Source organism: Portunus trituberculatus, chromosome 18 (assembly GCF_017591435.1).
Source record: "Portunus trituberculatus isolate SZX2019 chromosome 18, ASM1759143v1, whole genome shotgun sequence".
Classification (NCBI taxonomy): domain Eukaryota; kingdom Metazoa; phylum Arthropoda; class Malacostraca; order Decapoda; family Portunidae; genus Portunus; species Portunus trituberculatus.
This window is the reverse complement of record NC_059272.1, coordinates 14753569-14773485: the sequence shown is the minus strand read 5'-3', so window position 1 is coordinate 14773485 and position 19917 is coordinate 14753569. Positions and strand designations below refer to the sequence as shown.

General features: G+C 37.1%; 1 protein-coding gene across 7 annotated transcripts in view; it reads left to right on the top strand.

Moving 5' to 3' along the window:
* The window catches only part of LOC123505452, an 18498-nt gene extending 157 nt beyond the window's left edge, over positions 1-18341 (top strand). The window contains exons 2-13 of one of the 7 annotated variants that reach the window (XM_045256760.1): positions 3730-3878; positions 4450-4591; positions 5151-5270; positions 7608-7709; positions 8381-8487; positions 8721-9413; positions 11210-11454; positions 11657-11828; positions 12301-12435; positions 12839-12952; positions 13094-13272; positions 17744-18341. In XM_045256760.1, the coding sequence (XP_045112695.1) occupies positions 5160-5270; positions 7608-7709; positions 8381-8487; positions 8721-9413; positions 11210-11454; positions 11657-11828; positions 12301-12435; positions 12839-12952; positions 13094-13272; positions 17744-17835 (1950 nt within the window). In that variant the 5' untranslated portion in view covers positions 3730-3878; positions 4450-4591; positions 5151-5159 and the 3' untranslated portion in view covers positions 17836-18341. Of the gene's footprint in view, positions 1-3729; positions 3879-4449; positions 4592-5150; positions 5271-7607; positions 7710-8380; positions 8488-8720; positions 9414-11209; positions 11455-11656; positions 11829-12300; positions 12436-12838; positions 12953-13093; positions 17534-17743 lie in introns of those variants that run through there. The other 6 variants (XM_045256753.1, XM_045256754.1, XM_045256758.1 and 3 more) reach the window with 6 other exon arrangements.
* The last annotated feature ends 1576 nt before the right edge of the window (positions 18342-19917 follow it).

The window sequence follows — 19917 nt, the reverse complement described above, 5'->3', positions numbered from 1 at the left end:
AATATGAATGCTTCACGGGGTGATGGTTATATATCGGTGTGTTGCTGTGAGTGTGGGATGATGGTGGGAAGACCATTAGAAGCTGACACGCCAGTCACCATTGCAGTGTGTGTTGCTGTGTCAGACGTGTGTTCCCTGAGGCTGTGTTGCTATGGTCAGTGCAGCACGCTGACGCTTCAGGTCACAGCGGTGTGCGTTATGTTAGTGGCAAGGCTATGTGTACATTGTCATCAGTTACATAGGTGCTGGAAGGTGGGATTAGGCTAGGGAAGGCCGAAATAGCCTTGATTGGTAAAACCTTATATATCTAAAGGATTACATATGCCAGATTGGGACAGTGATGAAAAGTCTGAGGATGAAACACTACCATGAAAACTGAAAATTTATAGCCCAATGAAAGCTATGGCTGTCCCAGACTGTCCTTTCTCCCTCTGTAGGACACAAACCCCTTCCCTGAACCATCCAACAGAGATCTGAGAGCCAGTCTTAGTGGGATTGTGAGTGTCAGACTTGTCTTATCTGGACTGTCCTACTTGGCAGTAAGGAAAAAGTAAAGAAAGGCGCCTCCTTTCTAATCACTGAAACAACCATGTAAGGTGATAGAGTACTTACTATACAACATGTCTGTGATGTTTTTAATGTGGGGACGGCTTTTGTAAGGCCATAATAATTAAGTGAATATTCCGGTGCCTGCCACAATGATCAGTCATGTATGAAGGTATACAAGTTAGTGCATGTACTGTGGTACTTCTCATCTTAAACCTATGAGTAAATTACATGTCATTATTCTACACATTTTCAACCCCAAATAATTAGGGGAATGTCCCTAGTTTTTCCTGAAAATACCAGCGTTTACTATTTGTTTTTTGGTATTTTTGGTTAGTGGCTGCATTTTGGTTAGGCTGCGCTAGTGTTCGATGTAAGGTTAGGTTAGGTGAACGGTTAGGATAGTTTATCGGGGGGTCTGGGGAGCACAGTCCCCTGGCTAGCAGGTTATGTTAGGTTAGGATAATTTCAGCGAAAATTATCCACGGTTTTACATTTTTCAAATTTTTCTGGTAAAGTTAGGTGGACGGATAGGTTAGGTTAGGATAGTTTAGGGGGAGGTCCATGGGCCGCAGCCCCCTGGCTAGCAGGTTATTATGTTAGGTTAGGATAATTTCAGCAAAAATTATCCATAAACTTTTACATTTTCCAAATAAAAAAAAAAAAAAGGCTATTTTTGTCCTTAGATTTTTGGGAGATCGCCATATCTCGCCTCTTTTGGCTCCCTCCATAAAACCTCTGATTCCCCACAGTCCCCCAAGCTTGCTGGGGCAAGTCGAGGGGTGGGATGGAGGAAAAGAGGGAGGTCCTATTCTGTACTTTTACTGTATTCTTTTATTTCCTTCATTTTTTTGCAAAAACACATCAATAAAGCTTGTGAATCACATACCATTTCAAAGATGAGAAGTTTTCCTCTGATATATTGTATTCATTATGGGAAATAAAGCAGGGAAGTAATGAAAATGTAACATAACATAAATGAAAGAATTGGAGGATAAAATTGTTACCAATTTATTTTACAAATTATTCAAAAATAGTTTAGAATTACATGCCATTTGAGGTTACAAAGTATTTCTTGATATGATTCACTGTGAAATACGGAAAAGAACATGAACTGAATAAAAGAAAATGAGTATGTTAAGCCAAAATTAAAAGAATGCATGCAAAATTTCCCCACAAAAATAGAAATGTAAACATGTGAAGCCAATCATGAATGGATATGGTATGAGAATGTAAGCAGATTATTCCCTGAGCTTCTTATGATAGCTTGGAAAACATTCTGGGCAAAATCCCTTGTTACACTTGGGGCACATATAGCAGATTCTCATGTGTTTAGCATGAGAAGCTGTACATGTCTTCTTGCCTACAGGCATTCTTCTCATGTCATGATCAACATTTGGTGATGATATTGCATGAGAAGTAGCAGCTACTGGCTGGGATGAGGCTCTACTGGCTTGGATTGCATTTTAGTGCAGTGTACCTTGATGTTTTTTGGTGTAGTGTAATTGCCAGCAAGTGATTCAGTGATATTGATCATGAAGTGGTACCTTGAAAGAATAACATATAACATAACATAACATGAATAATAGGATAACAAAGGGCCACCAGGGCCCATCTAGGTTATCCGGTATCAGTCGCACAGCGACCTCGTCATCAGTACTTAAAGATACACTTACAAGTACACAATACATTATATACTAATTCTAAATATTTGGCCCATTAACAGGGCTAAGTCCTGCAGCGAAATCCTCTACAATTTGTGGTCCCCATACATGGGGATCATGTCTTGTTTAACTATAGTAAATTTCTTATAAAAACTATCGTGCTATATAATACATAATTATAAATCTAATAAATTTAAGTGCTTATCTAATCTGTTTTTAAACATTGTCAAACTAGTGCTATTTACAACCGTCTCTGGCAATGCATTCCAGAAGTCTACCACCCTATGACTAAAGAAATATTTTCTTATATCTAACCTGCAGCCTTGCTTTCTAATCTTCCTGCCATGATTTCTAGTCATGTGTGAGATGTGTTTTTTTTTATATGCTATGTAACTGTTAAGACAAGCTGTACCAAACAAAGACAAAGCACTCTTTACAATCCATTTCAATGTTTTCTTTCCCCAAGGTAGGCATACAGCTTTGTGTCTTTTAGGTCGACACCTCCCATTACTTTGTTGTAGTCTGCAACAGTGCAAGGTAACACGTCTCATTTCTGAGGCCTTTGCACAGTAGTGAACCCTGCTTTGGCCACTGTAGAGAGAAGCACAGGGGTCTTTTTGCCATCCCTGTATGCTACACAAAATAAAGGTTCTTTTCTTTGCTCTGAAACCTGATGTTGCTTTAACTTTGCACATACAGCTTTGTCAGGCAGGCCTTTCCTGTTCATCCGTACTGTGCCTCTTGCTGTGGCATTTTTCTGCCACAAATCTTCAAAAAGTTTAGGTGAAGAAAAGTAATTATCTAAATGGTAACCATGGTACAAGATGTCTGCCTTAGCTAGAAGCCTCATCACAAGATCACAGGTGACACCCTCTTTACTGACTGGTAAATGTTTTTTCCCTTGTACACTTCAAAGGTTACTGTGTATCCTGACTCAGCTTCACACAAACACCACACCTTCAGCCCAAAGCCTGCATGATGCTTATTAGGCATATACTGCCTCAAACTAGGGGTTTTATCCCAGAACCCAATGATACTATCATCAATAGAAATTTTTGTGTTCTGTGATATAGCTAATTATCTTTAAACACTGAAAATTATTTATGAGGGGCTGGATTTTGTACAACTGATAATTAGGATCTTCTTTTGGAGTCATTCTTTTGTTATCATTGAAATGAATAAACTTTAGTAGCAACTCAAACCTTTCCCGACTGAGGTGAGCATTGAGCCAGGGAGTTGACTGACTGGGATTAGAACAGTCCCAGTATGACTTGATGGTTGGTTTCCTAATTAGCCCTATATTCATTATCACTGCTAGAAATGCCATAAACTCTCCTGGCTCTGTTTTACCTTGTTTGAGCCATAAATATACCAAAGACCTTGTCTTTTCACTCAGGTACTTTGCTTTTTTCCTGAATCCACTGTTCGGCTTATGTGTTTGTTTCCATAATCATCTTGTCTATTATGTTATTGGTAAAATACATTCTGAAATATTCATTAGGCATGGCATCACTCTTAGGTGGATGTTCGAGTCCACTGGCTCCTGTAAAAGGAGCAGGAGGCGGCCCAACGTCACCTTGCACTGACACCCACCCTCCCGTCTGTGCAGACGACACATCAGCTGACCGACCCGTCTCACCATCACTACTATCACTTTCACTGCTTGCTGTGAGAGTGGCGGAATCATCATCATTTATTGTTTCGTTGACAGCCAAGTCATCTATCTAAGTCAATTTCTTCATCACTGGTATCGGCATAGTCATCAAATTAAATTTCTTCAGGTTGGAAACGAGTGTCACAACATCCTCCTCATCTGACTTGATGCCTGCACCATGCACACTTATCTAAACCAATAACAGGATAAAGATAACAATTCTCAGTTTTGTTGTGCATCATGATATGTTTCTGAACTACTTACTTATCCATGGAAATACATGTGTATTTTCTATCTCACCTAGAAATTGATAAAAATGATAAAATACAACACAATAACATTAGTGTACTCACCATGGTCACATCTCCGGTGCTCTCAACAACTTAAACTTACCCTTGTAAAAGCTGATACATGACTGGCTAAGTGTCCAGCATCTTGAAAACAATGGGCCAATGACAGGCCTTGATATATGAGGGATAGCCTCAAACATAAACAAACTCTACCTCATAAAATAAGCACGATATTTGAGAAACGCCACGATTGTGCCTCACGGGGTATAAGGGTTAATTACTGTCATATTTACAGTTACTTCATTGACCACCTGAACAAGAAGACGTCATGGGAGGACCCGCGGCTGAAGAGTGCTCCACCCCCGCCTCCTCACCCGGAGAGTGGGCACAGCGAGGTCAAGGGTCACCAGGAGAGTCAGAGTGTCTCCCACCACCCGGTGAGACTCACACCACCCACTAGATGCCTGTGTTGCAGTCACCTTCTAGCCAGTGCATTGGTGCTGTTGCTTTCCACTTGTGTTAAGGACATTGGTGCTTTATAGAGATACAACTAAAAGTTAAAGCTTTGTAGTTCAAACACAGTCTGTTTCATAAGGTATCAATAATCATGATATTGATTTTTGTAGGTATTAATATATCATCTGTAAGAAAAGTTTGTCATAAGATTTTAGTGTAAAAGTATGACCATGCAAATCAGTAAACCTAACCTGTGTTTTAGGTCATTCTGATCAGGTAATGGACTTGTGTGAAGTTTCCTAACCCATAACCCACAGTATTTCATGTACTGTAAGTAATGTGGTTTCCTTAACTTGGGTTTTGTCAGGCTTGGCATACTAACATCACATTGGCAGTAGCCTGCATCCCATAACTGAGTTTTCAGGTAGACTCAGCATTCTAATGAAACATACTCATTTCCTTATATTTCCCAGAGCCAGTTTCCAGTTAGCTTGGCATACATACTAACAAAACATTCTCATTCCCCCGGCACCCCTTCAGCCTCCCTGGATGAGTCCCTTCCTAGGTGGGCGGTTCTCATCTGTCTACCCATCATTTGGAGGTTATAACTTGGCTTACATGCCTCCATATGCACTCTATGGTCCTGTTTATCCACCGCAGGTACTAACACGCATGAATGCCACTTTGTGTTGTACAAGCAAACTTCTGGGAGACGTTTGAATTAAGTAGAAATTATTAGAGCATTTTGAAAGGACATCTATATATATTTGTTTCTTACCCAGCGTGTAGATGTTATCCCTCTCTATGTGATATACAATGGAAAATATTGTAAGAGTATATGCATGACTATCTAATACCCGTATACATGCATATCTTTCATACACCAAAGAAATTAAAACGTGGACTGCATGTAGACTTAGCCTCAGAAGATGATATTACACTTCCGTTTGACTGAGATAAGGCCATAGTGATAGTAGCTTCACAAAGTGACTGTCATTATCATAAAGATGACACCATTCTTGACCCACTTTTACCATTTACATGTCAGTTTTCACTTGGTCAGTTATCCCAGGAAGGATCTCTGGATTATGTATACTCTGATCTATCATTAAGATATGGCTCTGAGACGAGCATTGCCTAAAATACATCTGTTAGTGCCATATTCAGAAACACTTCCCCTCTCTCATCGTGTCTGTTTTCAAAGACCACAAAGATGATCAACCAAGTTCTAAAGAGTATTTTTCTGTTGATATATAATGTATGAAACTAGAATTACACAAACTTCCTGAAATATTCATTAGGCAGCCACTTCAACTAGAGCTCTTTGAAAATAGTGAAGGTGCTGGCATAAGTGTTTCAGAATATGGGCCTTAGTCCTATCAAGTCATATGACGAAATACTGGTGATATCTGTAGGCAGGAAGACATGATGAAGAGCATTCTACTTTGAGCTTCCATGTGACTCTATATCTTGATGCGTGGTGGTTTCTATTCGTGGGGAGTGACAGGCAGTACTCCCTCAGCTTATTGCCACCAATATTCCACACCCTCAAACAATCCTTTAATGTGTTGAAGAACAGGGTGGAAAGATGCACTGTCTCAATAGATCTGATGACTAGTTCTATAATGAGATGTTGGATGGAAGTCAGAGCTTCCTTTCAGACCAGATCATTATTTTTTTTATTATGAGATGCAAAAAAAAAAATTGGATGCTTAGTGTTACCAAGTTAGGTTGTTCTATTGGAAGTAATAGTTCTCTTACTCTTAGACCAAGAGATACCTATTATATATATCATTTGGCTCACTTTTACTCAAGATATATTGCTTATTTCTCTTGTACTCAAGTTTTGATGTATATAGAACTTATTTGGATGATTAGTTATGAATTCTTGGTATAAGCAGTGATATTTTCTTTTGTACAAGATTAATATTCCTGCCTTTTACTTATTAGAAGTTAATATGACAACATGAATTCAGTAAATGATTTCTTGGCTTCTCCCACAAGAATGTAAGTCCTCATGCTTCTGCTTTTAGCGGTCTTGTGGCTTGATCATCATTTAAATCATGCTTGGAATGGCTGTCTGGCTACCTCCTTGACTAATGATGCATGAAATATTGATGGCTTGAGTATGATAAGTGAATGCATTACCACACATGTGCAGAGGAGGTAGGTATTGTTTTCATTAATCTTTTTATTGTATTTAATGCAGTGTCCTATATGAAATTAAGTTGTCTTGATAGCTAATTCTTTTCACAAATAATGCAAATGACTGCAGTCAGTTGAGAAATAAGCCAAAAGTATTAATGTCAGCAGTGTATAGTAAATTAGATGATTCAAACTTTTTGCATTGATAATTTTGAGACAACTCCCAGCTTTGTTTGAATTCAAGTGGAATGCCCTGTATGCTTTTTTCGGTATTAATGTACAGTATGATGTTGCAGTTTTTTGTTACTTGTTGCTGTTGATTTTTGTAAGTGGGAACATAAATTTCTTTGTTTTCAGCTCAATATGGAAATGGAAATCCTCTTTCTCAGTCAGTATGAAATCTGTAGTTGAGACCGTTATATTATTATACATTTTCTATTTATTTCTCTTGTTTCATTCTTATATTATGTTTCTTGTCCACTGTATTGGTTTATCATATCTTTTGGATTTCAGCTTTCATTTAGAACCTTACTTTTACTTTTTTCTGAGGATGTTAATTAGTTTATACTTTTATGTTTCATCAGCACTATTTTCATGCTTTATCTCCCTTTTATTGCAGGATTATTATTTGTAGAAAATTTCCTATTATAAAGATTGCAGTTGAATGGAAAGTGGCTTGAAATGTCATAGCATGCCATTGTTATGAATAATTTTATATATTCTTTAAATTCTTTATTTGATGTGCTTTGTATTCTGAATGGCCTCTCAAATTATGTTTACTATTATCACATCACGACATCTGCCACTAGGCCTGGATTCTGTGTAGTAATGACAGAAACACACTGCTTTCAGAATGTGTCACATGCCACTGAGCCACCCCCTTTGAAAAAAATCGTCGGAGGCCATCCATCCCCTGATGTTAACAAAGGACGTGGCTCACTCACCTCACAGCAGGTTTTATGCACCTCCTTTACTGTGCATTCATTACCAATGAGTATGTCATTCACTAGAAAGATATAGAGCTGAGTATTAAATATGATGATGTTTTCATGAAGGAAATGAAGGACTGCATAAAGTGGTGGTAACGAAGATGTACACACTTTGTGAACCTATTTTTCAGTTTGTGTTATAGTCTTTAAAATCATGGCTGCCTTTACATTATGTGTAGCACATCCTTCTTGTGTGGTATGGGAGGTAAGAGGTCTGTTTTCAGTAAGTACTATATTTTACATTGTGAATATGTTCTTTTTAGTCAAGTTGGATAAACAAATGTTTTTCACAATTCCATTTCACTGTGTTCTTTTTCCTTAGTTTGTAATGCAGACCTACTAGAGTTTGGTAGTATTCAAGGTAGTGTATACATCTTTAGTATATCTTTGCATGTTTACCTCTGAGCAGTGTAAACCATTTTTTATCTTTGGTAGCAAGCACTCACACACACACACACACACACACACACACACACACACACACACACACACACACACACACACACACACGCATGTTAGTAGTATAAACTCAAACTAAGTTTTTTTTTAATAGAAAACAGTGAGACAAGTGTGTGGCACAAAACATCCATCTGATGTGTTCTACTTTCTTAATGATACATTAATATTTTCCACTAGGAGTCTGGACTCTTGGAGGCTGTTGAACACTCCCAGTTAGCCATTGCCAAGATTTCTGCCATGTTTCCCACTGTACCAGAAAGTCACATCAAGGATCTGATGAGGAAGTAAGTATGATTGGTGTACAGAAGACTTGGCTTTTTTTGACACCAGATAGAGATAGCTTTGGTTTTGGGACTGCTGTCTTGAAATAAAAGAAATTCCCTAACAAATTAACCTTCATGAGTGTTTCAAGAATAAAGTGTAGATTTCTATTGTTTATTGAACACTTGAACCTTAAGCTGGATGGAAAATGTGTATGCCTTTCTGCTAACAGTGTTTGCACTAACCTTGGGATTAGGTACCACAATAGGGAAGCTGTAGTCATCAGTGCTCTTCAAGTCCAGAAACATCCTCTTGCCACTCCTGGACCTTATGGCACCTTCACTCCACCTCCCATGAGGCACTTTATTCCCACTGCTACAGCCATTATGGCTTTACAAAGCACCAAGGCATCCAGTGCTGTGTCCTCCACTGGAGCAACTCCTATTGATGCCACTACAACCACCACTACCACTGCTTCTCAGGAGAAAGAAGGATCACATAAAGTAGCTACCACCACAGGTAATGGCACAGCTGTAGGTGCCCCTGTCTCAGCACCACCTGTGGTGACATCTTCAAAACTAGATCATTCCCTCCATCATCCAGTGTATGAGCGTACAAGAGGGACACAGATCCTGGAGGATAAGAACAAAAGTGGCCGACAAGGGTCTGTAGAGAGGTGTATGGGGTCTCCTTTCCATGGCCGTGGATCTGTTGATAAGTCTGCAGGGTCCCCAAGGCTGGGACAGGGCTCGATGGGCTCTCCATTCTTTGGTCGCGACTCTCCACTCCTGTCTTCTCGGGCTTCTTCTCCCCATACTTTCATGGACGGTTCTCCTCGGCCCACCACACGTTCTACTTCAGAATTTACTCGCTCCCTCATGGATTCACCTCGAATGGATTACCGTCATTCTCCCAGGTCTACTCCACACTCTCCTAAGATCAAACTCAGGTATCTTTTGTTTGCTGTCCTCTCCTTTCATCTCCAGTCTTTTTAGTGTTGTGTATTTCCCTTTATAGAAAATGGTAATGTATTATTCAGACTTGTTTGATGTGTGTTTAGTATCCTTGTTTGGTTCATGAGACTGCTGATTCACTATATTTTGTATTAGATTTTTTTGTGGTGTGAAATTAGTTGAAGTGGAATTAAGTACAAGTAGATATTTTGATTAATTTTATGTTTTAATTTTCCAGGGGACACTAAGCCCTCTGGAGGTGTGAAGCATGGTGCTTGTGTTGTGTAGCTTACATTTATGAGATGTCACCTCCCTAGTGGTAGACCCTGCAGCATATTAGGTATTGTGCTATTATTTTTTTATGAATTGGATGTACTTAGTTGCTGATATTTGATTTTTTTTATTTCATGCACAATGAGTTATTAAATAATTATTAGTATAAATTGATAGAGGTTTATGCTCACAGTACTACACACACAATCTGTTCACAGTCTTCTGTACTCTGCTGTATGCTGTATCAACACAGACAGATTCATTCATCATGATATAGGATTGTAATGATTTTCCATTCTTTTTTTTGTTTTTGAGTCATCACGTTTTACTCGTAGTGTACACTGGAGTGGAGTATGATTCCCTTACATGGGAGATTGATTAGATAAGGTGGAGTGTAAAGCTTTTTTGTTCATCTTGTAAATGATTGTATCTTTTCACACTGCCAACATTGTGGCTCATGTTCATTATTTCCATGGCTTCTGCATGCCTTTGCCTTTCTCCACAGCATATTACTGCTTTGCATTTTCAGATTATTCTCACCATTATTACTGATACAAAATTGATAAATACTTACATATATTTTGCATGAATGTTTTCTGGCATGTCACTAGAGTTATGATGATGCCTTTTATAATATTTATTTGTCACCATTAATACATCAAGAAAAGGATGGAGGTAATAAATTTAAAAAAAGTAAGTTTGATATCTTCGAATTGTTTAAGGTGAAGATTGAAATATGATGAGGTGGCACTAATGATGATGTGAAACACATGCTCTTAGAAGTGAATGTGTCTACAGAGGAAAGGGGAGTGGCTTGCTGACTAGAATGTATGAATCAGAAGCACATTGTGAGATAGACAATAATGCTACTAGGTTTAGAGTTGCCCCTTGCTGCAAATATTCTAAGAAAAACCAGTTCTTCCATTCTTCATCTGTTGTTATGTTCAGTTTTACTAGTTTTATAATCATCATAGAGGTTATGCTTGTAACTAAGCGAGATGATAGGATGTTTTGGCTCTGTGATGAAAGGCAGGCCAGTGAGTTTGACATGGATGTGGAGCAAGGATCAAAGTTCTAACATTCAGGCAGTGGAAAGGAGTTATTTTGAAGGTCCTTGTGTTATCAATATTTTGGATAATGAAAGTGTATGTGAAGTGTTTAGTATGTCAGTTAAAGGTCAGGGAATGAAATATAGGTTTGGTGGGGTGGTCAGATATAATAGCCTCTAATAGTTTTTTTCGTGTGGTGAGTGTGGGAGAAAGTAAGATTACAAGGACATAAGAGTGAGACTACATATGAAATGAAGGACTGAGTGTTAAATACCAAAGAGGAGTGAGTGATAGTGGCTGCTTGAAGGGGATGGTGTGTGTGAGTGAAATGTGTGGAGAGGAACAAATGAAGATAATCTTGTCATCATGGTTATCCTGTGAGAGTAAATCAAATAATGGACATATTAAATTAGATTTATTAGCTCATATATAATGGAATGCTGAAATATTAAACCATTGTATTATTTCAGGTACTTGAAAGGAATATTTCCAAAGGTGGAGCCAACCGTTATTCTTGATGTTTTGACCCAGTGCAACTACAATGTTAAGGATACTTGTGAGAAACTGTTAATCTTGGGATATGAAAAAAAAGACACTGTGCTTGCTCCACCAAAGCTCAAAGACCGTCCTGATGGCAAGGAAAACAAGGCTGTCCCAAAGCCGTCCCCAGGACCTGCACGACCTAAGAATCTCGGTGAAAAACACAAGAAGAAAGGTATCTGCAATAGTTAGGCCAGTTTTTTAATCCCAGCTTGTCTCATCTAAATTGTGGAAGTTTGCATTGTATTCTAATTCTAAGTATGTACATTGATGGAACCTTTGAGGCAGTTCCTAACGTCTAAGTTTGATAACAATGTACTTGTAAAAGAAGTGACTTTTTATCCCTGAGAACTTTATTATGTAACTTTGTATTTCAGTTCGAAATGAGTTGACCTCAGGCTATCCGGATCTGACTCCCACGGTGGTGACCATGGCCCTGCAATCAGTGTACTATGATGAAAACCGTGCCCGTCAAGTGCTGGACAACATGGTGGAGTCAGACAAAAAGACACAAGAGGCACTTGCCAGTTGTGCATCTCAAATGCCCAGGTCTGCACATTCTTCCTTTTTCTTTTTTTGTAATGAAGAGAGATTTGATTTTAAGTTTTCCAAAGAACTCAGTACTGCATAAAAAAATCTAGGATTGGGTGCAAAGTATGGTCTGTGGTGTTTTCATGAGGCAGGTGTCGATGCCTGACTTTACTGGTATAAAGTGTTGTACTGAATTGTATTCCTTAATTCTTTGATTTTTAGCCAATCATTAAATTTCTCTGGTTATCCAGACTTTCTAACCAACAGATGTGGTTCCTTGTTATATTTGAAGTTATTTAAAGTAAACGAGTAATGCTATGCATCTGATTAGTCATCTCCCCTGTTGAGGCCAATGCTTGTGACATTATGTAGCTGTTTTGTTGTGGGTAATCAGTAAGTGTGGTGTCATCCTGTTGTGCTGATAGATTTTAAAATATGCTGTGACTTACTCAGTTCTAAAAAGTAATGAAATTTATATTGTACATTTCAGCAGATCCACAGAGTCCAAGACTGTGACTCTCAATCTGATGGGTTCACCTCCACTTGCTCGAAGAGATGGAGTGAAGCCCACCCGCCCCACCCTGCCCAGAACAAGGATCAACACTGCCTGGACGGCTGCTCAAACGTATGATGTCATATCATGACCTGTTACTATTTTATTAGTGATTTATGAGTAATGCTTCTTAGATTTCAAAACTATACTTAAGTAGATACAATATGTAAATCATGTAAGATAGTTGAGTTGAGTAAAATGATCTTTGAAATAAATGAAATTAAATGTCCAAAAATAATTGTGAAGTGAGGGAAATGGAAGCTCAAGAATAATATATATATATATATATATATATATATATATATATATATATATATATATATATATATATATATATATATATATATATATATATATATATATATATATATATATATATATATATATATATATATATATATATATATATATATATATATATATATATATATATATATAATGAGAAATAAATCATGTATTGATGTATTGTTTACAGTGTTTCTCGAGGAACTAACACGGAGGAAGATCTTGGGTTCCGTAGTGACCAGCGCATGCGTCCCCAGGGCCCAAACACAAAGCTACACAAGGGCCCCTCAGAGTGTCTTCTTCTGTAAGTTCAGTTTTGGTATTTCATAAACTTACATGTGGCAATGCAGGCATAAATCTTCATGTCTCAGGCAAGGAAAAGGTGTTATAGTGACAACAATGTGATAATGTGTACATTTTTTTTTATATAGTTTCCTCTCTACAGATCAGATTACCAGGCTTGGCACGGCCCCAATCCAGACAATGCCTCAGGCCACAGCAAGAGTCTGGCTCAGGGGCCAAGAAGTACTCACCTTCGAGGTCCGTCCGGAATTGCTCGAGGGCATGACCCTGCCATGAGGAAGGGACCCCAAGGGCTGGCCAAAGGATCACAGTTCACACAAGGTATAAAGAAAGAAGTTTGCCTTTCAACTAAAGTCCTTTAATTGATTTTTCTCACATTTTTTGTGACCAAATATGAAAATGTTTTAATCTTAAAAAAATTTATTTGTTTTACTTTGTAGGTAAATATATTTTATGTAGATGTTATTTGAGCATAAATAAAACTGTTTTTTCAATTTTTTTCAGTTATTACTCTATGGAGATTTTTTAATTTGTATTTTGAATGTTTCTTCATTGTCTCTCCATGATTTCTTTTATTTATTTTCTAATACGTACTGGATTTCTTCCAGGAAAAATTATTTTATTGTTCATAGTTTATTTACATGATAGTTAGTTTAATATTAGAATTGCTCTATAATAGAAGTATGTTGTTCACATGTAGCTTTAATTTTCACACAATATATTATCAAAAGATCCTTCAGCCTGTAGTGGGGATCAGTCATGCAGCATCTGACAACATGGCTGTAAAAATGTAGACAAGAGTACAAATCAAGCAAAATTGTGATCATGAGACTGAGGTCTATGGTACACTATTGTGGCTTCACCTTTGCCCATCACCTGCTCACTACTTATTGTGGAGAATTTTTAGCCCAATAGTATTCCTCTGTTTACAACATGTGATAATAGAGGCAATGTTTATGCCATGGCTACCAGTTATACAAGATATTTTTTGAAAAGTCATTTATATACAATAAACCCTTGCCAACTCAGGCTGTTAGGCTGTCCTTTATTATGAACTGCCTTGGACCTGGTTTTCATCTGGTTTGTGGATAATGATTGATTAAATTTAGTCTGCTAGCAGTGAAAGCCAATGATCATCTTCCTGTGTGTATGTGTGTGTGTGTGTGTGTGTGTGTGTGTGTGTGTGTGTGTGTGTATAAAATGTATAAAATCAGTGAGATTATACAATAATGATATATGAAGATTTTTCAAAGCTTCATATAGTTCAAGCATCAACAGGTGCACACAGCTTTGTTGGAATTAATATGTGAGCCAGCAGGCAAAAGACACAAGGTTATCCATGGCCACATGTTTCACTGAACATTAGTATTCATCACAAATTTGATTTTTGTATACCATGAAGTATTCACTATAAAATTGATATTAATAAGATGCCCACTTTTTTGTAGTTTGTAATCAGTCTACAACACATGTGTGATAGTAGTGAGGCAGATGTAAGAATCTCAAGGCAAAGTACAAAAAGCTTTCAAGAGTCCTTGGTTAGATTTGGTTATCTGATCAGATAATTGCTTGCTCTTCTAATCTGGACACTTCAGGATAACTAAAAGCAGAGAGTTGCAAAGTTCCAGGCTGTAATGGTGTTGGTTAGTGAGGGTTTATTGCATATATTATACGTAAGTAGCTTCTAAGAGGTATTGTATATCTGTCTCATGCTAACTGGTTAGAGCATGGAGTACTGGTTGTAGTCAGTTAAATTCTACATTTAGAACTATTTTGATGTGCCAAAACTGAAATATAAGCATATCATGAAAATGATCATCTTGAAATGGATAGATTCAATATAGAAATGATAGCAATACTAATAATTTTGTGTTTGATACAATAACTTTTAGCAATACTTGGCCATTATGTTTAGACTATTCAGTAAGATTAGTTTTGTTGCAACAAATTGATGATTGCAAATACCTTATTTAATATGTTTATTTATTTATTTTTTTAAGGAATTACATCTTACAAAATGTTTGAATAGTTATTGAAGGTCATCTGTACCTGCCTTCAGTATTATATAGTCCTTCAGGATTAACACTGGACTACTCTCTGTCTCTTGTTTGTCAGGTTGCTAGCAGTAATCATGAGATATCATTTGCTTTCTTCTGTCAACAGTATTAGCCAAGTTGATGTATCTCTGTTGACTGACTTCAAGTTCTTGTGAGTGTCAGGTTTGCAAACAGCACACACCTGACAACCTTTATGATCTGCCTCAGGAAAGTTTGACTAAATCATTAGGAAACACTTGCCACTGGTCATATTCAGTCTTACTCAGCTTTAATGATGTTTTCCAGTATTCAAATGATATTATCTGTATTGATATGTGCCTGGAAGGAATCTTATCAATACTTGTTATAGATGGCATACACTCTCCTGGTTAGTAGATGAACCAGGCATGCTAGGATTTTATTGACTTGCTTATTTGCCTTTTTGTGCATGTTATGCATATGTGTTAGAAAGTTGCTGGGTTTAGAAGGATTTGATATGCATCTAGGCTGATTTGAGAAAAAGGTGTTTTATTTTAAGGCTGAAGCCTTAAAATAAAACACCTTGAATTAACAGTCATGTGCAGGTGATTTGAGAAGAAAATATCAAAATACGTAAGGCAGTGAGAGAACTTGAAATATAAAGACTCTTGCTTTTTATTGATTTTGTGTGATGTAAAATTTTGAGGAAGGGTAAAGATATTCTTGTCATCCATTTGTTTTCAATGAAAGGCCAGAAGTTAATTTTGCTGTTGCATAGTTAGTTTTAATGAATTTTACCATTATGGAAAGTATATATGTATGTTTTGAATTTAAGTTGCAATTAGCATAATGACCAATGTTGATTGTGGTAGTAATTGTATGTAGTTGCTTCCATAGTAACCAGGTTTCTTTACCATCATGCAAAGGACATACTCTGTCAATACAGACAGATCCAAGCATGATTAAGCTGAGAAAGGGAGGCTTTAAACAAACCTCAAATAGATTATGGTAAAACCTTTTTAAATATAGCTCATAACTTGTCTGCACTTTTTTTTTTATATTTTCCTAAGAGTTGACATTATATTTTTATCATCCAGTGTTTCATATCCTGTAAAAGTATGACTCAATTTAGATTTAGGAGTTTATATACAAGAAATATATTGTTTGCATGTTTGTTACCTTTTCATTATTTATGATATTTTATCATTAAGGGCTTACATGTGTAATTGCTAGAGTAGGCTGTTACTTAAGACACACAAATCCTGTATGCTTATCTGCACTCCCTAAAAATCAAAATATTATGATATTTTAAATGTATCCCTCTACATTGCACTTTATTCCAATAGAACTCTACCTCCTTTATTTCTGGGAGATCTACACTACAAGAAAATTAATGTGCTCTGACCAAGGTTTTATGAGGTAGTTGTATGGAACCATTTATTTGTTCTTAGGAATACTGTTATAATGGCATATTCTTGACAAAGTTAGGTTGTTTTATGAAAGGTGTCTTATAATATAACCGTGTGCTAAATTTATTACATATTATTCATCACAATGCTTTTAATTCCAGAACAACTCATAAAAACAACTATTGTTAACATTGAAGTGCATAATGTTTAATTTTACAGCTTTTGGAGCATATTTTGCAAATTGTTTGTAAAGTTCTCGTTACCGCCACCCTTTCTCGTTACCGTCACCCTTAGCCATTGGTGTTCACTTGTCTCGGTTCCCATCACTCAGCAGTTCATGTTTGTTGTCTTAGGAAGTGCAATTCGGTTTCTCCATTTATGATATTCTAGTTCCTATCAGTCTCAGTGTTCAATTGTCTTAGTTTCCTTCAGCAGTAAACTCTCCAATCTGGTAACTTGATATTTTATAGTATTGGATTGATTAGGATTAGAGAGACTGGCCACACTCCTCATAATTAAATAGAGGATTTCATAGTTACTTTTATTCTATATATATCTATATTTGATTTTCACTTAACTCTGAATATTTGCCAAATAGCAATTGATATTGTTTTGGTTGTAAAGTGGACAATTATAATGCATCCCCTGTCATATCTCATTGAACTTACCCAACTTAGTTTGTCATTATAGTGATATCTAAATTTAATTATTTCAGAATGACTTCATACCATGTATCAGTTTTTAATGTAAATGTAAAAAAACCTATTGTTTGGAATTGTACAATTTTTCATTTCACATTAAAGTAATCAATCCCAGTTTTTTGAACTTTTTATTCTGAGTCTGTTCATGAGATACTTAATGATCTTGCACTTTTGTAACATAATGCTTAGTCATGGTCTTGATTCATGACCTTGCAAAATTTCAGTCAGTGTCCTTTTAGAAAGTCAGATTGAGTTGTTATTTTCAATAGGACTGTCCACAGATACTTAAAAGTGATCAATGTGCAGTATATTGTAATTTACAATTTGTCCTGTACTGCAAGTTAAGTATTGTGGTTCATTACAGTTCATCTGCTGTCCAAATAGTGGATAAGTTAGTTGACAAATGAAAAATTATAGATACTTATTCTCATTAAAAAGTACAAGCAAAAAAAAAAAATAGATAAAAAAAGATTAAAATAATCTCAGCTGTGTTTGTGTTACTTGGAAACTTGCCATTTTTCTGTGGATGAGCAGTGCAGTCCCTGTTGTTTTCTTGTAGATTTATTATGCAATTAATATGTTATGCAAGTTAGCCAGTGATATTTTTTTAACTAAATTAGCAACTTACATAAGATGTTGTAATGATATTTATTCTTTTTGTTTGCAGATACAGTGGTACTTCGACATATGATTTTAATTCGTTCCGTGACGATCGTTGTATATATAAAAAATCGTATATCAAATAAATTTTTCCCATAGAAATTAATGGAAATACAATTAATTCATTCTTGTGATATGAATTTACCCCACACCCCCCAAAAAAAATAATAATATGCTTTAAATACCAACCAAATATAGATTTGATATAAGATAAATACAATGTTTATTGTATGCATGATATAAATTAACTATATTGCTCAAAATAACAACTTAACCCGCAAAACTTGGGACACCGATAAACGTTCATCACGCAAGGCACGGGGCACGTCGACAGACGTTTAGGTTTTTTACGGCTATATTTTGGTTATTTTCTTCCCATTTTCTTTGCTTGTGAGCTGGCAACACTTATCAGGAGTAAACATATGCTCTACGTCACTGTGTCACCAACGATAAATGGTAGGAGCGATCAATAGTGATTTCATTGTGTCTGATTCCGCCACCTCTCCCAAGCGCCTTACTTCTATACCTTGGGTCTCTCGCCATGTTATGGGAGACAACTTTTGAATGAGAGTGGTATCAGGAGAACAGAGAGAGAGAAGAGAGAGAGAGAGAGAGAGAGAGAGAGAGAGAGAGAGAGAGAGGGAGGGAGAGGGGGGGGCAGGAGGATACAAGGGGCCTGTTTTCTTACACTCTAGCCAAGGCCGCTGAATCTGATCGGATGCAAGGCCACGTAAACCGATGATACTGCCTCATTCAACCCGTGATATTTTGGTAACCATGACATCTAGAGACTTCTGGTTTTTTGCATTGCAAAGAGGAAGAGTTGCTTGTGGGCAGAAAACCATTTGTACTCACTCATTTATTGAATTTCTAAGTGTAATCAGTATGTGAATACAGGCTATTTTGTGTGTTTCTCGCCAAACTTTTACTTTTGGGACTCATGAGTTCACAAAACTTAATAAAAAATACACACTGCCTAGGAGCACAGACACATACATGCACAAAGGATGAACAACGATACACAACGCGGGCTGAATGCTCAGGTGGACGTGGGTAGCCGAGCGATCGCTGCGCCACCTACCGATGGCTAATCATATCTTAAAAATATCATCATATTTCAAGGCGTAAATTAAATAAAACTTTTCGTCATATATAAAAAAAATTGTATGTTAGGGCGATCGTGTGTCGAAGTACCACTGTATTGAAATTTCACTTAGAATTTTTTACTTATTTTTTGTACATGCATCCTATTATAGGATTATAGGGTGTGGTGTAAACCAACGATGGTCTCGCAAAGGAATTATACACACATTCATACAAACACGAGAGACTAGAATTCCTATCCATCAGCCTCTGCTTTGAGGCAAGAGTACAACTACTCACCTTATACACTGTATCTTTTCACCACTGCTGGGTGAACAAGAGCCACAGCCCAAGAGAAAGTAATTGGAAGTATACACTATTACTGTGTATGGCCTCGCCACTCCCGTCTCAATGACCTTTGAGCCTGTGGTGGGTATCATGCTGCGGGACATGGCCACTGTAACATCTGGTTTCCATAGTTGTGAGAGAAGGCAATGGTATTATTCTCTACTGGACTCAAGATTCAATCCCAAGGCCTCAGTTTCTCTCTCTCTCTCTCTCTCTCTACCATGGGAGCTTTTCATGGGAATTCTATGGGCTAAAGGAGGTACTTTTTGGGGTATCTCCTATCTGAAAGCCCAACCACTAGGGAACTGTTACTCCAAGTAAGGAAGCCCTACCTACAGTCGGAATGTGGCCAGGATTTGAACCCATGCACTCCTGCATGTGACTCCTTGAATCCCACTCTACCATGGTTATGAACCAAAGATGCTTACCAGTAGACCAGCTGGTCATTTCAGATATATAGGTGGTGTAAGTCATTATTTGCATTACAAAGTGATTTTCAAGTAAATTTTTGTTCATCTTTTAGCTTGTGAATTTTATTTACGTCGTTAAGGAAGTGACATTCAAATAGAGCTTAGTTTGTGTAGTTGGTGTGCCTCACTCCCGATAAGAATTGAGAATTCCATCCAGTCTGTACTGTCTGCGTCCATGCCGGTCCGTCGTCTGATAAGTCTTGTAGGTAGAAAACTCAGTTGTGATGCAAGTTAGTTGTGTGTGGATTAATATCGTACGTAATTATTTTACGATAATCCA